The 18,565-nt window shown below is 36.6% G+C and overlaps 1 protein-coding gene across 1 annotated transcript in view; it reads left to right on the top strand.

The window, feature by feature from the left end:
- DMD (dystrophin) overlaps nt 1-18,565 on the top strand; it is a 2,107,962-nt gene that overhangs the window by 1,313,042 nt on the left and 776,355 nt on the right. Inside the window, exon 48 of the mRNA XM_029240038.1 lies at nt 16,767-16,931. Within this exon, the coding sequence (XP_029095871.1) occupies nt 16,767-16,931 (165 nt within the window). The remainder of the gene's footprint in view (nt 1-16,766; nt 16,932-18,565) is intronic.

Here is an 18,565-nt window from a genome sequence, read left to right as displayed (position 1 = left end):
CAGTGATGTGCAAATGAAGCTGTACAGTTCTGGTTTCCAGGCACAACGTGGTTAGAAGACAGTCCCCAGAGACCTTAGCATGAGTGCTCAATTAAACATGGGGGCCAGAGAACAAGGAGATGGAATTAATACACGTGAGGTTGCTTCATCCCGATCAGTGTAGGAAATATTCTGGGGACAGCTGGAGCCTACTGAGACAAGCTAATAATTTAGTGCTCCTTCATCCCGCTTGCTTAAAATATTTCTTCAGCCTTTATTTAGCGGAGGCAAGAAAAAATTAATTTTTTATTCATAGAAATACTTTACCTCTTATTTTTCTTAAAGTAAGGAATTTAGTAGATTTACTTAAAGTCACATGCCTTATTTTACATATATGGATTGTCTTTCATTTAATAGTTTTCTGCCATTTCTAGATGCATAACATTACTCTATACCAGTGCTGTCCAACAGAAATATAATACAAGACACATATGCGATTTTAAATGTTCTAGTAGTCACATTAAATAGTATAAATAAACAGGTGAAATTAACTTTAGTAATATATTTTATTTAGCTCAATGTATGTAAAATGGTATCATTTTGACATTGTAATCGACATGAAAATATTAAGATATTTTGCATTCTTTTTGTTGTACTAAGTCTTTGAAATCCACTGTGTATTTTACACTTACTCCCTATCTCTATTCCAAATAGCCACACTCCAGGTGCTCACCAGGCACATGTAGCTACTGGCAAGCATGTTGACCAAGGCAGTGCAATGCTCATCAAGGCTAAGAGTAACTTGCAGGATGTAATAACAATATTTTTAAAATTTATTTTTCTGGCCTTTATGCTTGTACCTCATTTCCATTTTTTTAAGTTCTTTATTTCATTTTCTTTTGCTTTTTTTCTGAATCACATGAGCAAATGAAAGGAATTTAAATAATAATATAGCTAATTCCATCTTGCTGAGCATTTACCACAGGCGCTGTTCAGGTTACAAATCTCCGCTAACTGCCGTTGCAGGCTTCAGCTAGCTGTTCCCCGCTGGATGGCCAAGCCAAATCAGACATATGCACATACTGGCCACAAACTTCCTCAACGACAAGCCAGGAGGATTGTGGATTTTTAATCATTTCCAGTGGAGGTTGCTCTCTTCATACATTTTCAAAGTTAGGTGAAGAGTTTGCTGAGGAGACGTGAATTAATGGATGCTACATTTTTTAAGTTTTTTTTTAATTTAAATGGAACCTCAAGCACCTCCCTCACTAGTGCACCCCTTGAAGCAGCTCTGGGAGACAGGCAGAGGAAAGTACTAGAGGTTAGAAGTACTGGAGGCTGAGCCACAACTGCTTGGTCATCTAGAGCAGGGGTTGGCAAACTCTGTAAAGGTGCAGGGAGTCAATATTTTAAGCTTTGTCGGCCATAAGGTCTCGGCAGCAACTATTCAGTGCTGCTTTTATAGTGTAAAAGCAGCCATAGGCAATATGCAAACAAATGGGTTTGGCCAGAGTCAATGAAAAATTAATCAATCGTCAATCTGAGAAAGAAATGAACATTTTTTTTCGAGCTAACCTGAGGATTATAGCTCAGGAGACAGTCTTTCAGAGAGTTCTGAGAATGGTTTCAAAGAGGTAAGGGGCAGGGGTTGGGCGGGGCTTGGTGAGCCAGTATATATGTGATTTTGATGAAGGGGTACACGCGTTCAAACACACATCTTGGTAGAAGGTTACTGCTATTCACAAGGAACAGATACCTTAGTTAATGGTTTTAGTGCTTTTCTAAGTATGGGAAGATGCAAGAAACTGGGCTCATAAAATTTTCTCCTGAAAGTATCTAACTGTCTGAGGGCCGTTTCTGCCAGTTTTCCCCAAATGCCTCATCCTGTTCTTCACCCTGAGTTCCTTTCAAGTTACTGTAGGTCAGCGACTACAGTGGCTAATGACCTGATTCTTGTAGAACTGGATGGTCGGCAACATTCTTTATTTTACAGTCCCCTCTCTTTGGGTCTTAATTTCGACCAAGTTTTGGGAGGCGTTTCGTGACCAATTTATCCCACGGTGCCAGGAATGCTTATTCCCAGGTCAGGCGAGCATTTCGTTGATAGGCCACTTAATGTGTTATTGCTGGACTAGGTCCTGTTAATAGTAGCCAACAGCCTCTGGACTGCCTGTTTTACTAGTCTGTTGTGGTCCAGGAAATGGTTTCCTCTTGTTGCTTCTTCCCATATCTAGAGTTACAGTATTGCAATGATTGATCTTCTAGAACTGTATATTGAGTCAGTCGTTTCAAGTCGCTAAGTCATTATTGTTTTCATCTGAGGCTCAGTCACACATTTGGTAATACAAGAAACAATAATCCTGTAAAATAGGCAGAATACAACTACTCTAACTAGTAATAGGAATACGGTCATAAGTAAATATTTAAGCTGAGAACTTAATTAGGTGTAGCCCAGTAGCTCCCCAGGTCATGTGACCCAGTCTGTTCTACACCAACTGCTGTCTTTAAGGGAAATGATATATTGGCTCTGTACATAAAGTTCAACAAAGATGTCTGTACATACAAGGCAAGTGATGGCTCATCGTGACCCCTTACAGGATTGAGAAAGGAATGTTATCTTCTAAGGAGTTACATGGCTGTTACCAGAAAAAGGAAGGTGGATCTTTATGGTGGAGCAGGTATTTCTGCCGTTGTGGGGGTCTGGTTAATGCATAATTCAGATGCACAGTGAACACTAGAGGGGAGAGAGGAGGACCAAATGGGCAGGGAAAATTTTTATGTTTAAATTTTTCTTGTCTTGCCTTAAAATAGGAATGTTATTTCATCATCAGGTCCCAATAATATTTTATTCATGAGCACAAATTTGAATTTTATTTAATTTCATTTAATTTTCATGTATCATGTGTCTTTTGATTTTTTGTCAGTTATTTAAAATGTATAAAACATTCTTAGCTCTCAGACTGTGCAAAAATAAGTGGGAGCCGGATGTGAACCATGAGCCATAGTTTGCTGCCTCCTGCCCTGGACCCTTGTTGAAATGGGCTTAGAGCAAAAATCCTGGCAGAAAAGTTAATTGTTTTGGCCCTGACTTCTGCCCAGATTTCTTGGTTTTTTCCAAAGAAATCAAATTTTCTTGTCTTCTTCAAAATCCTTTCTGTGCTGTGTTCTCTTCTGACTACACAAGGGACCCATCGCTTTCAAGTTTTATTCTCTTTCCTCATATTTTCTGCACACCTAGTAAAATTTCAACTTCCCATATGCCAGTGACACATCCTCCCATTTTTGTGTTCAAAACCAATAAACTCCCTCTTTTAGTATCACCATTTCCAGGAGTAACTATTCTTTATCATATTATTATTTTACTTATCAGTAAGATTAAGACTCCCAGGGGCAATGATTTTCTTCATTGTCAGGCATGTTTTATTTCGTGGGTAATGCAACATGCATTTACTTCACGGTATAAATAACAATAATACATCAATTTGCAACAATGAGAAAACATAAATGTGAGTTATGCGGATTATATCATTTGTTACAAAAATACTTTTTTAATCTTGATATTTTTAAACATCATAATAAAATGATTTCATTCAGAAGAGGGCAGAGATAGGACTCCTTTTCAACGTGCTGAATTTCTTTCTTTAAAGGAATGAGTTTTGGAAAACAACAAACATTCTAGCCAGAGATGTTGAGATGAAAAACAGCAGTCCATTGTCATGTCAGCAAAACTATCAAATGTGTTTATGTATTCGAACACTCCTGGATTAATTATTTTCTAAAATATTTTGTTCTGCTTTAAAACCGTGAGGATTAATAAGTCTTTTAGATGCATCAACCCCGAAGCAAGTACTGCAACATTGGCTTGTAGCGCTGTCCAAAATAACTTTTTGCAGTGATGGCTTTGTTCTCTATCTGTGCTTTCCAATTCTTTGTGGATTTTGAGCACTGAAAGTGTGGCAAGTACAACTGAGGAACTGATTTTTAAATTGTACTTACCTTTAACTGATTTAAGTTTAAAGTTATATTTAAATAAAGTGGTTTTTATTTTTTAATTGTTTTTATAAATACATTTATTTGTTTTTGGATGCATTGGGGCTTCGTTGCTGCGTGCGGTCTTTCTCTAGTTGCGGCGAGCGGGGGCTACTCTGTTGCGGTACACAGGCTTCTCCTTGCGGTGGCTTCTCTTGTTGCAGAGCACGGGCTCTAGGCGTGCGGGCTTCAGTAGTTGCGGCACATGGGCTTCGGTAGTTGTGATATGTGGGCTTCGGTACTTGTGGCTCATGGGCTCTAGAGCGCAGGCTCAGTAGTTGTGGCACACTGGCTTAGTTGCTGTGTGGCATGTGGGATCTTCCTGGCTCAGGGCTCGAACCCGTGACCCCTGCACTGGCAGGCGGATTCTTATCCACTGCACCACCAGGGAAGCCCAATAAAGTGTTTTTTAAATGAAACTTCTAACTTCGAAAATTGAGGATAAGTTATTATGCAGTGTATTCCCCCACCCGTTTTTATCTCTGAAGTGCATATTCTGGAATACAGTGATTTATATAAAATTAACAAAAAAGAAGACTGATTTTTTTTTTTTTTTTTTTTTGCGGTACGCGGGCCTCTCACTGCTGTGGCCTCTCCCGTTACGGAGCACAGGCTCCGGACGCGCAGGTGCAGCGGCCATGGCTCACGGGCTCAGCCGCTCCGCGGCATGTGGGATCTTCCCCAACCGGGGCACGAACCCGTGTCCCCTGCATCGGCAGGCGGACTCTCAACCACTGCGCCACCAGGGAAGCCCAAGACTGATTTTTTTTAATGCTATTATTAAAACAGCTAATTTTAACTGACACCTCAAGTACTATCTTAAAAATATTAAGCTATTATAATTTGTTATGATTCTTCTTCCTTGGGTAAAATTACACAGATCCTGGCTTAATTTCCCATGAATTTTGGTCAAATGAAACTAAGCTAATGAACAAAACAAACAAACACCAAATAAAAAGCAGTGTTTCCTAAGAATCCAAAGGACCTTTTTCTATATCAGCCAGGCTGCTGCTAAGGTCCTTTAAGCAAAGCAGAGCAAAGACTGCTGATGTGAAAGACTGTGAAAATCAAATAGCTCTTCCGTTGTTTTAGAATGAGTATGGCCTAGGAGAGAGGGGGAAAGAAAAATATGGGGTTAATTTGTAACAACACATTCTGTGGTGTGCATGTGTCATATTTACATTTTAACTTCTTTGTGAGTTTTATTGTCCTTAGGGTTTAAACAGTATATGATCAAAATCACATTATGTAGTAAAGAGTGTGTGGATAGTTACGTGGGTGTAAATCCATATACAGTCCATTTGGAAGATAAACGATAGCTATTCAAGTTTGGACAAATGAATTCCACCAATTCGCTTTACTTGTCTAATGCCTGTGGGTGCCGTTATAGGGCTTGTTGCCTAACTTTAGGGGAGGTTCGAATCAAGGTGAACAGTCCAAAAATATTTTCCATGAACTATGTGTATTATTAAGGATTATTTTACCATGAAGTTAGTTGCTTTTACTGCAAACTAAGAAATTAATGAACAAGAATACTGCCTGTGAACACCAAGGTTTATTTAAAAACCAATGTGGGTTTAGTGTGGTAATCAGGGCAGAGTTCTCCAAGGACTGCAAACCTGTTTATTGTACATCAAACTTTACTGACTTTGAAGTCTCCCTAGAAATGTTCACTTACCTCATCATGTATTATGCATTTCAGATCTTCAGCAATAATAACAAAATTCAGGTCTGGTAATGGAGTGGTTATGCAGTGAAACTAATATACACTGTGATTTGATACAGGAGACTTCACTGTTACTTTCACTTAAAACTAGAAGCAGTATAGGAAATATAGATCTTTAAACACTGTAAATAATAGCCACATACTTTAAAAAGAGAATCCACGTACTTGTAAAGTAAAATCCCAAGGGTTATGCCATTGGGAGGGTGACTGTCCTAAAAATGAATTGTAATTGGTCACTTTAAAATTGTATATGGATTTATAATTTTAAAATGTCTGGTGGCATATAACCATAATGTATATTTTTGTTTTATATTCTTTATTCTTTTATTAAATTTCCAGAGGGAAAGAAAATAAATGACCTCCTAGTGAGAGATATTTTACCATGAGACCACTTGTAAAAAATTATTGAGTTTTGTGCCTGAGAATATCTTTCCTAAGTTCTGGTTCTCTAGTAGCTTTAGTTTATTGAGATAGAAGAATATTCAGGGTGAAATGAGGTCTCCAAATATTTCATACCAAATGTATTTTATCCAAAGGAAGGTAATGTTCTACGTGACTTATGCAATTGGTAGTACTAAGTTTTGGAAGTTTAAAAAACTTCCAAGAGAGTAGTTTTTAAGATGCCTTCAGAATGCACTGTTACTTAGCTTTTTTCAAGGTGGATGAGTATTGGCAGTGAAGGTTTATACTTAGTCATACAGTGGATGACTTGAATCAACTAAAAAGGCAGTAGATTTATGGATAGTATATAGGGGAATGGCCTGAACAAAAGTAGTTACTAGATATGTCATCACTGAATTAATTGAATGTTCCTGCGAGTGCTGTAGTTAATGTAAATCTAGTCTTGTCTCTAGCTCCAGAATCCATGACATCATTATAGCTGACAAGAAAATATGTCAAGATTTGAGCCTTCTATGTGTGTTCCTTAATCCTCTTGACTTACCAGATCCTACCCTTCCATACTCCTGTGTTCTCCAAATCACATTTCATCAGAGCAGCTGCCAGGCAAGACCTGTTTTTGCTGTTCTAGTGAGCTTGGGCATTCACACTTAGACTAAAACAAAAAGAAGAGTTAGAAATGTGACATATGTGAGAACATAAGTACTTTGAAGAGAGCCCTGCTTTTATTTGTCAGCTTTGCCTTATCTCTTCTGTGTCCTATTAGCAAAAGATTGATTGGTTTGGGGGATTGTTCATTTAACAAACGTTATACCATGTAAAGGAAGGTGGTCGGGGTACGCAAATATATAAATTCAGTTGTGGCTGTGTGTGTGATGTGTGGTTGTGTGTGTGTGTGTGTGTGTGTGTGCATTCAAGCTTTTTTGGAGAGGTAAGGGAGGAAGATACAAGTTGAAAGAGAAGAGTAAAGTAGAGGAAGAAAGCAATAACTGACAGGATCTGATGAAGTAGCACAGATAATACATGCCACAGAATTTATTAGAAAGAATAATTATTTCCATCCAGAGGGATCAGGCAATCTTCTCTGAGGAGATGGCACTTTCATTACCCAAAACATGAAGGATGGAGATGGGTTTTATATGTGTCAATTAGGAAAAGAGAGAGTTTATTGAGGGAAAAGAAGACATTTTAATGGCAGAGTAGACGATGACCGGGAAACAGAAGGGAGAAAAGTCAAGGGGCGTAACAAGAACAATGAAGTCACCATTTTCACCGAAATGGAGTTTTGTCATTAGAAAGATGTGAAGAATGGTAGATAAGGTCAAATTGTTGCAAGTTGTTTTTTCAAAAGGCAGGCTAAAGAATTTGGAGAAAATTGCGAATCAGTCCTATGACTTAAGCAAGAAAATGAAACAACGAGTGGCAATTTTGGAAGTTGAATTTGGTAGTTGCAAGGGCAGTAGGACTTTATCATCCCACATATTTTCAAAGTTATGAAGAAATTGTAGTAAGATCCAATCAGTAACTAAAGGAATTTATTTCAGGAAATGCTATGAAAGAAAGTAGACTTTCTTTTGTACTCGTATCAGTCTGTTTTCTCAAAGTCATATATTAAAGGGAAAGGGAGAGAAAATAGTACAGTGGTTAAGAGCATGTGCTTCTAAACTTCACTTATTGGGTTCAAATCCTGGTTCAGTTACCTCTTATTGGCTGTGTGACCTTAGGCAAGTCACTCAGCCTCTCTGTGTCAGTTTTTCATGTGTAAAATGGGGACAAGAGCAGTACCTACATCATAGAGTTGTTATTACTAAATGTTGAGATATCAGAAACACTTAGAATAGGGCTTCCTTGGTGGTGCAGTGGTTGGGAGTCAGCCTGCGAATGCGGGGGACACGGGTTCGTGCCCCGGTACAGGAGGATCCCACATGTCGCGGAGCGGCTGGGCCTGTGGGCCATGGCCGCTGAGCCTGCGCGTCCGGAGCCAGTGCTCCGCAACGGGAGAGGCCACGGCAGTGAGAGGCCCGCGTACCGCCAAAAAAAAAAAACAAAAAAAACCCACTTAGAATAAAGCTGGGCACATTGTTAAGTACTGCACAAATATTCTGTTTCTGTAGAGGAAGTGTACATGTGTACTTATGTAAAATAGTCATTTTCTTATTAAAAAGCAGTACATATTCATTGCAGAAAAATTAAAAATGCAACTAAGAAAATGCAGTCTGTTACCCAGAAATTGCAACTGTTAAACTTTTGGTACAGCGTACATTTTTCCATATCACTAAATATTTATCTACAGCACTTTTTAAATGGCTGCAGAGTATTTCACTGGATGGATGTCCCATAATTTTCAACCCATACCCTGTTGGTGAGCATGTAAGCTATTTTCAGTGTTTTGCATCTATCTGTATATGAGGCTATGGCAAACATTCTTATAGTTGAATATGCGTACACATCATTGTCACCTTAAGATAAACTATTAGAAGTAGAATTTGTGGTCTAAGTGTAAGAGTGTGTTTATATTTGGATAGGTACTGCAAAAACTCTGCTCCATTCACTCCCAACCCCAACCCTCGGGGATGTTCCAACATACTTGCTTACCAGCAGTGTATGAGAAGGGCCAATTCCCTGAACTATTGTTATTGTATGATACCACCATTTACTAATATAAGACAAAATTTTTTAAATCGTTGCCAAATCAATCGATTTGAAGCTCACTGTCTGAATTTTGTTCCTGTAGTTCCTAGTGAAGGTAAACAGTTTAATAGATTTATAGGTACTGTATAGCACAGGGAACTCTGCTAAATGGGAAAAGAATTTGAAAAAGAATAGAAAAAATAGACTTATACGTCAGTTATAGTTCTTTCACGATTGTCTGTTTCTGATCCTCGTTCATTTTTTTTTTTCATTTGAGCATTGGTCTTTTTCCTATTGATCTATGACAATGGTTTTATCTTAAGAGTGTCTGTGAAATTATATAAGATGTATTGGTTTTGATTTTTCTTTTGCTTATTTGAATTTTTATGTTAGAAAGTTTTATATTATAAATTGAAGTTGATCTCTTTATGATTTTTAAATAAAAATTATAGCATTTACATCAAACGCAAAAGAACATTTTTAAATGAATAACAAATCTACCAAAATATATGTTACTTATTACAGTTATATGAAGATCATTTAATCATGACTTTGGATTAATCAAAATCTAACAATTTATTCAATAAGCAATCTAATTTATCTTGTAGTCTCATATAATAGAGTCATGAATTAACAAATATCAAATAGTAGTTCTTTTGTTTTCAAAATATGTTTATATTTGAAATATATTGAAATACATTTCATTTATATTGTTTTATATTAAAGTTGACATCTAAATGTGTATCTCATTAGTGATAATGTGAATTAATGGTATAGACTGTTCTCACAAAAATGAAAACTTTTGAAAAGTGTGAATTTTAATACTCCATTTATCAAGTAATATGTTAGATTTGGAAAGATAGCAGAACACATGTTTTGGGAGGGAAGAGAAAAGGAAAGAGTAGAATTTGGAGTCAGGAAAACCCAAATGTTTAAAGCCAAGTTTTTTCACTTACTAGTAAACTTAGGAATATTATTTATAGTTTTGAGCCTAATTTCCTCATATGTTAATTGAAAGGAATGAATACTTCTGTTTTTGTTTTGGTTTATTTTTTTGCGGTACGCGGGCCTCTCACTGTTGTGGCCTCTCCCGTTGCGGAGCACAGGCTCCGGACGCGCAGGCTCAGCGGCCATGGCTCACGGGCCTAGCCGCTCCGCGGCATGTGGGATCTTCCCGGACCGGGGCACGAACCTGTGTCCCCTGCATCGGCAGGCGGACTCTCAACCACTGCGCCACCAGGGAAGCCCAGGAATGAATACTTTTAAGGCTTTAAAAATATTTTCATGAAATCTTTTAAATTGAAGGAAAAGAAACGCATAAATAAGAAGTGCACAAATAATAACAATAGAAGTTGATGGATTTTTTAATAAGTTTTCATACCCATGCTCCTAGCACCCAGATCAAGAATTCGAACATTACCCTAGGAGTCTCCCTCATGTTTCTTCCCAGTTATTAACCCTTTCCCAGCTACCACCCTCACTCAAGGATAAGTACTTTCCTGATTTCTAACACCTCTATTAGTTTTGCCTGTCTTTGAAATTAATATAAATGGAATCATACAGTACCTGTATATGCTCTTATGTTTGAATTCTGTTCATCATTATTTTTGTGAGATTCTTCTGTGCTACTGCAGGTACTGTAGTCTGTTTTCTTATTCTCTTTATAGTGTCCCATTGTGTGAATATACCACAGTTTATCCATTCTACTGTTGGTAGTTATTTGGGTTGTGTCTAATATGAGGCTATTATGAATAATGCTGTTATGATGTACATGTCCTTTACTGCGTGTATGTGCATTTTTCTTTAGGATATACTTGAAATAGAATGGCTGGGTCATAAGTTATGTGTGTGTTCGGCTTTGGAAATACCACCAGTTTTCCAATGTAGTTTACCAGTTCACTCTCACCAGCAGTGTATGAGAGTTCCAGTTGTTCCACATCCTCATCAAGAATATGTACTTTCATTCTTTTTCCTTTTAGCCATTCCAGTGGATGTGAACTGGTACCTCATTGTGTTTTTTATTAATCTTTTTTTTTTTTTGCGGTATGCGGGCCTCTCACTGTTGTGGCCTCTCCCGTTGCGGAGCACAGGCTCCGGACGCACAGACTCCGGACACACAGGCTCAGTGGCCATGGCTCACGGGCCCAGCCGCCCCGTGGCATGTGGGATCCTCCCGGACCGGGGCACGAACCCGTGTCCTCTGCATCGGCAGGCGGACTCCCAACCACTGCGTCACCAGGGAAGCCCTCATTGCGTTTTCATTCGTGAGCATCTGATAGTTAGAGCCATTTTTATATCCACGTATATGAAGTTCTTGTGCAAATCTTTTGGCCATTGGGGGGGAGAAATAGTCACCTGTCTTTTTCTCATAGACGTCAGAGTTCTTTGAATACAGCTTCTTTGTCAGATAGATGCATTGTGAATATCTTCTTCCAGCTTAGGCCTTGCTTTTTTCTCCTAATGATATCTCTTGATGAATGAAGTTCAGCATATCAATCTTTTCCTTTATGGCTAGTGCTTTTTATATCTTATTTAAGAAATAATCACTTACCCTAAAATCATCAAGATATTTTCCCATGTTTTCTTTCAGAAACTTTTATTGTTTACCTTTTACATTGAGGTCTACAGCAATCTAGAATTAATTATTTTGTGTACGGTATAGAGTAGGAGTCAAGATTCTATCCAATTAACCTGGAACCATTTATTGAAAAGATCATCCACAATCCACTTAACTAAAGTGGGCACCGTTGTCATAAATTAAGTAAATATATGTAGTCTGTTTGTTCTCACAGCCATACCACACATAATTAACTATAATAAATATTGATATGTGCTTGTAAACATGCTTAAACTTTGTTATTTTTCAAAATTGCCTTGGATATTTTTGGCCCTTTGCATTTCCATATAAATCTTAGAGTTGGCATGTCAATTTTTATTAAAAACTAGCTTCTGCAATTTTCTTAAGGGTTGCATTGAATTTACACACTATTTGAAGAGAGCTGATATTCTTACAGTATTGGAAATTTTAATCGGTTCCTTCAATTGGCTACTTCCAATAAAGGAACAAGGTATATTCCTCTTTTTGCTTAGGTTTTCCTTAATCTCTCAGTAATGTTTGTAGTTTTTAGGGTAGATAGCTTGCTTTTTGGTATGAATTACCAAATTACTCCCTACAAATGTAAGGCTTTATCCTAAAATGTAAGAGTGCTTACTCTCCACAATTTTGACAAATAACCTTTTTAAAAAGCCAATATAATAGAAAAGTGATGGTGTATCATTGCTGTTTTAATTTGCATGTGATTGATTACTTAGTGGTTGGACTTTTCTCTTGTTTATTGGTTGTTTGCATTTTTTGCCAAATTCCTGTGCATATTCTTTATCCAATTTTCCAGTAGATTTTCCATCCCCATTCTTTGAAAAATCTTTTTATATGTAATAATATTACCCTTTGTGTGATAAATGCTACAAATATTCCCAGTTATTTGTTTTTAGTTCTGCTGCCTTAATTTCTAGATGAACAATACAAATGTTATAGTTAATAGTTTATCCACATTCCTATCACTTCTAAAGGGCTTCCCCACACCAATATTTCATTCTAGTTCTGCTCTTATTAATTTTTTTTTACACTTAACACTTTAATTTCTCTAGAATATTTTTGCTGTAAGATATGAAGTCAGTATTTAGTATCTGTTTATTTCTGAAACAGTCAACTCTATTTATCTTAATACTAAAACTTCTACACATTTGAAATTAAAATTGAAATATTGAAAGTAAAGGAAACCTAATCTTGTGTGAAATTAGGTCAAGATTTGGTTAGATACTAAATTAACACATAAGGGAACTGAATGTGTTTGTTTTCTTTCACCACAGGGCACATGTTGTATGAAGAGCATGGCTTTTTAATACTTAAAAAGATGAGCAAAAATGACACATTTTACTAGTAAAGTGTTTCTGTCCATATTTTGATAAGAATATGAAGTAGTAAATATAACAGTAAATTTCTTTAAAACACATAGAAACTGACACAAAACGTACTCTTATTTTACATCATAAGTTATTTGTGTCTGTTATCTTTTCCATGAACTATGTAGAAGAAGCCATCAGTTCCTGAAGACTGTTTTGAAGGACAGAGAGGGAGCACAGAAATTATGTGCTAGAAGATCTCATATTACACCCTATCATTAACTAAGTGATGTTGTCCTGGGAAAATAATCAGAAGATTTTTGACTGATGGCTTTAGACATGTTATATCCTATTAATCATGATTTGTTATTAAAATATATAAAGTATAATTTCTCACTACTACTTTTTGGTGAGAAGAAAAGCTAGTAGTTTTCCTTTGTAAATTAACATATCTTTGCAAAGGTAATACGTTTATATTTTTCAAAAATTAAAAAATATAGTGAAAAATCCCCCACCCCATCTACCATCTGCCCTACCATCCCCAAACCTTGATTTTAGTTCCAGAAATATACCTACAAGGTGAATTCCTAGAAGTAAAAGTTCTGGGTCAAAGGTTATATGCATTTGGTAGACATTGCCAAATTGCCATCCCATTGGCTGTATATAAGAGTCTGAGTTTTCCACAGCCTTGTCAGCGTAGTGTGTTTTTAGACTTGTATTTTGTTATCAGTACAATAGTTGAAAGTTTTAGATCCCTCATTGCGGCCAAAGCGTAACTTCTTTTTGTATGTTTACAATCCATTTTTGTTTTTTTTTTTTTCCAACTGCCCTTAAATTTTGTCCTATTTTCTTTTTGGTTGTTGGCCTTATTCATATTAATTTGCAGATGCTCTCTTATGGGTTAGGAAAACTAATACGTTATCTGAGATGTCTGTCACGAATATTTTCTTTCATAATTGTCATTTGTCCTTTAACTTTGCTTTTAGTTTTCTTTACCATGCATAAGTTTCTGATTTTTGTATAGTCCAATTTACTAATATTTTTGCTTTTTAATTAAAGCTGTTTAACCTGAGGATAAAATTACATTTTTTTTTATGTCGTTGACTACTCTGGACATGTATTGCTTCTTACATTGAGAAAAAAAGAAATCAATCCTGAATCTGGAAATTGTTTTTCTTTCATTCAGCAGATACTTACTGAAGACCTATCACGTGTAGGAACCTAGTTCATCCAGAAATGAAATGTAAATAACAAACTAAATAGTATAAAGTAAATGCTATGATAGTGGGAAACACAAGGTCTGTGAGGCTGTATCTAATGTAGGTATCATAACTAAGCTGAAAACTACTTGTGCCCCACAGTCTCGTTATAAATGGTCATTTAATTCTTCCAGATGTTAGTTAAATCTCACCCATTGTACTGTTTTCTGTCGGGGGTTGTTCTATCTCTATAACCAGGACGGGAGAGGCCACAACAGTGAGAGGCCCGCGTACCACACACACAAAAAAAAGTTATCCAGATTTCTGCACTTACATATAAAGCCTAAATGAAACGTGAACTATTTGGTGATCAGATATAAAAATGAGTTTGCACCTCGATTTTAGGAATGTATGATGGCTATTATTTCCAGTAGCTTCAGAATCTAGAGGCTCTTAGATGCTGTACATTGAAGCAATAAAATGCTTTTCACATTTACTTGTGAGTAGAAAATGATCCAATAAAAATAAACTGTTTAGTTCCCTCCTTATAAATGCTGAAAAAGATAAGTTATGGGCATTATTAGATTATATATTATATGCATGGAATTACATTTGTGATATCAGCTATAACACACTCACATACGCATATTGGATTGGCCAAAAATCCGTCTTACGGAAAAACCCAAACGAACTTTTTGGCCAGCCCAATACATGTATAAATATAGTTCAGCGCTGTAGATGTCCTTATGGGTTAGAACTCATGAAATTCAAATAGGCCTTCATCTAATAGTATGTTTACTTGGCTTTATAGCAGGATACAAGTGAGACAAAGCAGATACAGTATCATGATTCATTATTCATGGGCAGACGTTCCATGCTGCCCACACACATTGCTTCTTTTGACTCCTTATCCACACAGGGAAAAGCTGCCAGAGGTGAAAACCAGAGTTTGTGCAGGTCACTTTAAATTGAAGCCACAGCCTCTATTTCCCTTCTGTCTTTTCTTCCATTTTAGTCATATAGGCCCAAGGTCCTAATATCAACTCACAGCTTCTCCAATCCAGGCATAGTTCTATACAGCAAGCAAGCCAGACCCAGCATTTCCCATTCATCTTGAAGTTAGTAACTTAAAGTTAGTGTCCCAAGGAAACATTGTTGTGGGAACCTAAGGTCAATCCCAGGCTGGCCTGCATCAGCCCAGGCTAGATGTTAACCCTCTACTCATGCATTTGCATGCATTTTACAAAATATATACAAATGTACTCACAATATATTTCAGAATACATGTTGTCCACATATAATAAGAGCTTATATAATGTTCTTTCCCCTATAAATTAATTGATTGGTTATTTTGTCCACTAATGTATCTCCTTTTCACCCTACAACTCTTGGGTCCAAATAAAGAATATAATGCTCACTAGTTAGCTCTTTTAGAAGTTTCTGAAACGATTGGTCCAAAGTATGGGGCATTGTTAGATGATGTGCTACTATATTAGTATGCTTATCTAGTTTACTTTTAAAATGTTTTCTATTATTACTCATAATATCATGATAGTATATAATAGATGCATATTGTAACATTTATGTTCATATTACAATGTAATATTATATTTATATTATTAGTAGAGTATAATTAATAATATAAAGAGTTGCCATTGCAAGTTCACACTCTTTATTCCTGCGTACCTGTTTTAGCCCTTGATAATCTGAAGAAAAAGGCTTTACTCTTGCTTATCTGTCTCTCTGCATACACTTGAGTTGGAGCAATAATCACCAACATTGAATGATTTTATTATCATTCACTGTCATGCAGAATATTGCTGTAAACTATTTACATGGATTACTTTATTTAGTCCTTACTGTGACTCTATGAAGCAGGTACTATCATTGTCCTCATTCTATAAGAGAAGGCATTGGGAGTTAAAGAAAACTTGGCTAAAGTGTTAACAAAAGGGATGGAACAATTTTTTTTTTTTTTTTTTTTTGGCCGCGGGGCATGCGGGATCTTACTTCCCAGACCAGGGATCGAACCCATGTCCCCTGCAGTGGAAGCACAGAGTCCTAACCACTGGACTGCCAGGGTATTCCAGAACCCCAATTTAAAACCAAGCAGCGTAACTCTAGACCTCACAATGTTGAACAGCATACCACACTGCTTCCCAAGTTATTTACGGTTTTCAACCAGGGATAAAATTATAGAAGGTTATAAAATTGGGATAATAGTATCTGTATGATAGAGTTGTTGGGCAGATTAACGAAGACAATAAATGTGAAACTTCCAAACACGGTTGCATGACACATAGTAAGCCCTTAATAAAAATCACTTATAATCATTCCATGATAGTTTACTCTAATTCAGATGTTCTTTTTACTTTTCATTCCAATCATCTGATTCTGTTTTATTTGGTTATACTAGAGCTCGCAAACTACAGACCCCAAAAATGCTTACCTCACCAGTCTTCTATGTACGTAAAAGAATTTCCTTGTACAATTTTCCTTAACATAAAAGAAAGTTAGAAACAAGTATAAAGGCAGAGAGTCTGGCATATAATACACAAGACACCATTATGTTTAATGAATGAGCGGGTAAGTGAAGAATACACTTCGTTACTTTCGTCGGTCAGAGTTGGGTGTGCATTTGTGTGGGTGTGTGTTTTGTATTTCAATAAAAGGCTTATTGTCTTCAAAGTAGAGAATTTTGGAAAGACTTAATCAATGATTTATAATACATGAATTAAATCCTAACGTGTAACACATGTATGTAATCAATATCTTGCTGCTAAAATACCAAATTACATAAATTTCTATAACATTTCATAACAAATAGCTTTTGGAAACAATTCTTTTGCCTTTTTTTTTTTCTAAATCATGAGACTCTTTTACTTTGTTTTTCCCTGTAGGTTTCTAGAGTATTACCTGAGAAACAAGGAGAAATTGAGGCTCACATAAAAGACCTTGGACAGCTTGAAGAGCAACTGAATCATCTGCTTCTGTGGCTGTCTCCTGTTAGGGATCAGTTGGAAATTTACAACCAACCAAATCAAACAGGACCATTTGACATTAAGGTAAAGACTTTTTGCTCTAAATATTATTTTTCAAGAGGGGCAATATCACTGAAATAAATTTCTCGTTTGTTATCATCATCACCATCATCGTTGTTATAACGCTAATAATAATAATTGTTATTACTTGAGTAGCATTTTTTGTTTTTTCTTCTGGCATTTACTAGCAGTGATGTTTCATTAAACTCATATCACCAGAATGTCTTCATTATACTTGTTACTACGATCCATTTTCCATCCCTACTTGAATTGTGCTTAATATGTTTGTAGACTCCTTATCTAAAACTGAAGTCATTTTGGACACTTAAGTGCCTACAAAGTGAAGTATAGACTCCTTAGTAGACATTATAAAACCCTGTCAGACTGACTCCAGTTTACCTTGGTATCCTCTTATTCTGCCAACAATCTCCTCTTGTATTCTAGATACAACAAATTTTATAGTATCTTTATATGCATGTGGTTTCATGCCATGTCTGTGTTCTTGATCTTCTCTCTTCTTTAAATGACTTCTGTCTCATTTTTTGGCATGATGAATTTTCCTCCATCCTTTAAGACTGAATTCAATGTCATTGCTTCTTCAAAGCCTTCTTACATACCCCTAGTAGAGTGGAAAACCCTTTTAGGATTGCTTATAAACCTCTGTATCCATCTCCTATAGTCTTTGTACATTGATTGACACTTAAATTTTAGAGACCTGAGTACCTCATCCCACTGTTCTTTGAATGCAGAGGGCATCTTCTTACTTATCTCCCTGTCCCACTCATTTCTGAACACCCCCATCCCAGGGCTCAGTGTATGGTGGGTAACGTGTTAGCATTTTTAAATCAATGAATAAAGATGTTAATGAGGCACCTAGAATGGTAATGAGATGCTATAGGTGAGCTTAGGGCTCTAGACAAACATGCCAGTTGGGCACCACCATCTCCCCCTCTTAGTGTCCCTGTACACATTGATTGTTCCTATCTTTTCTCCCTTCCCAGGAGCCCCTTTCAAGGATTTGTCCCAATATAATTCCCTATTTTTTTGCATCTCCTACGGGCCAACAACATTAAGTGGCCAATCACATAAACCAGTTCAATTGAAAGCACAGCCTATTAATTAATGTAATGATGGGTAACTTCAGACTAAATAAGTTAAATAATATCTTTGAGAAAAGTTTTTTCTTTTAATTCATTGACCCAGATTATTCAATTTATTTGCTTTCCAGGACTATAACAACCTAATGGTTTTATCACTACCTAGTTGGTGTTTTGCTGGGAGATAAGGATCAAAGCAAGTGTGAGGATCTTTTAGAGAAGAGCTAATGAACATTTAGGAAGGATGTACTTGAGTGAGGAAAGGAAAGAGATACAGAAAGGTTTGCCACACCTAAAATGACTTATATTTGCAAAGTGCACTGCACTACTTCTACCTTACTTCTTCTTGACATGTTTACATCTCCCATTCTGATAGCTACCCACCAGAGCTGATGATAAGTCACGAGTAGACATCATTTCACCAGTGCAAAACCCAGGCTACTCAACCAGTGGCATGGTCTTGGGTTCAGTTTTACAATTAAATTCAAGTCACAGTAGGTTTTTAACCAGAACAAATTTAGTTAACTTTAAGAAAGTATACAGGACAAGTGAAAACATAGC

The sequence above is a fragment of the Monodon monoceros genome, unplaced genomic scaffold (genome assembly GCF_005190385.1).
Source record: "Monodon monoceros isolate NGI ecotype Baffin Bay Population unplaced genomic scaffold, NGI_Narwhal_1 Super_Scaffold_22, whole genome shotgun sequence".
NCBI classification, from domain to species: Eukaryota; Metazoa; Chordata; class Mammalia; order Artiodactyla; family Monodontidae; genus Monodon; species Monodon monoceros.
This window is presented reverse-complemented; position numbering and strand designations above follow the sequence as displayed.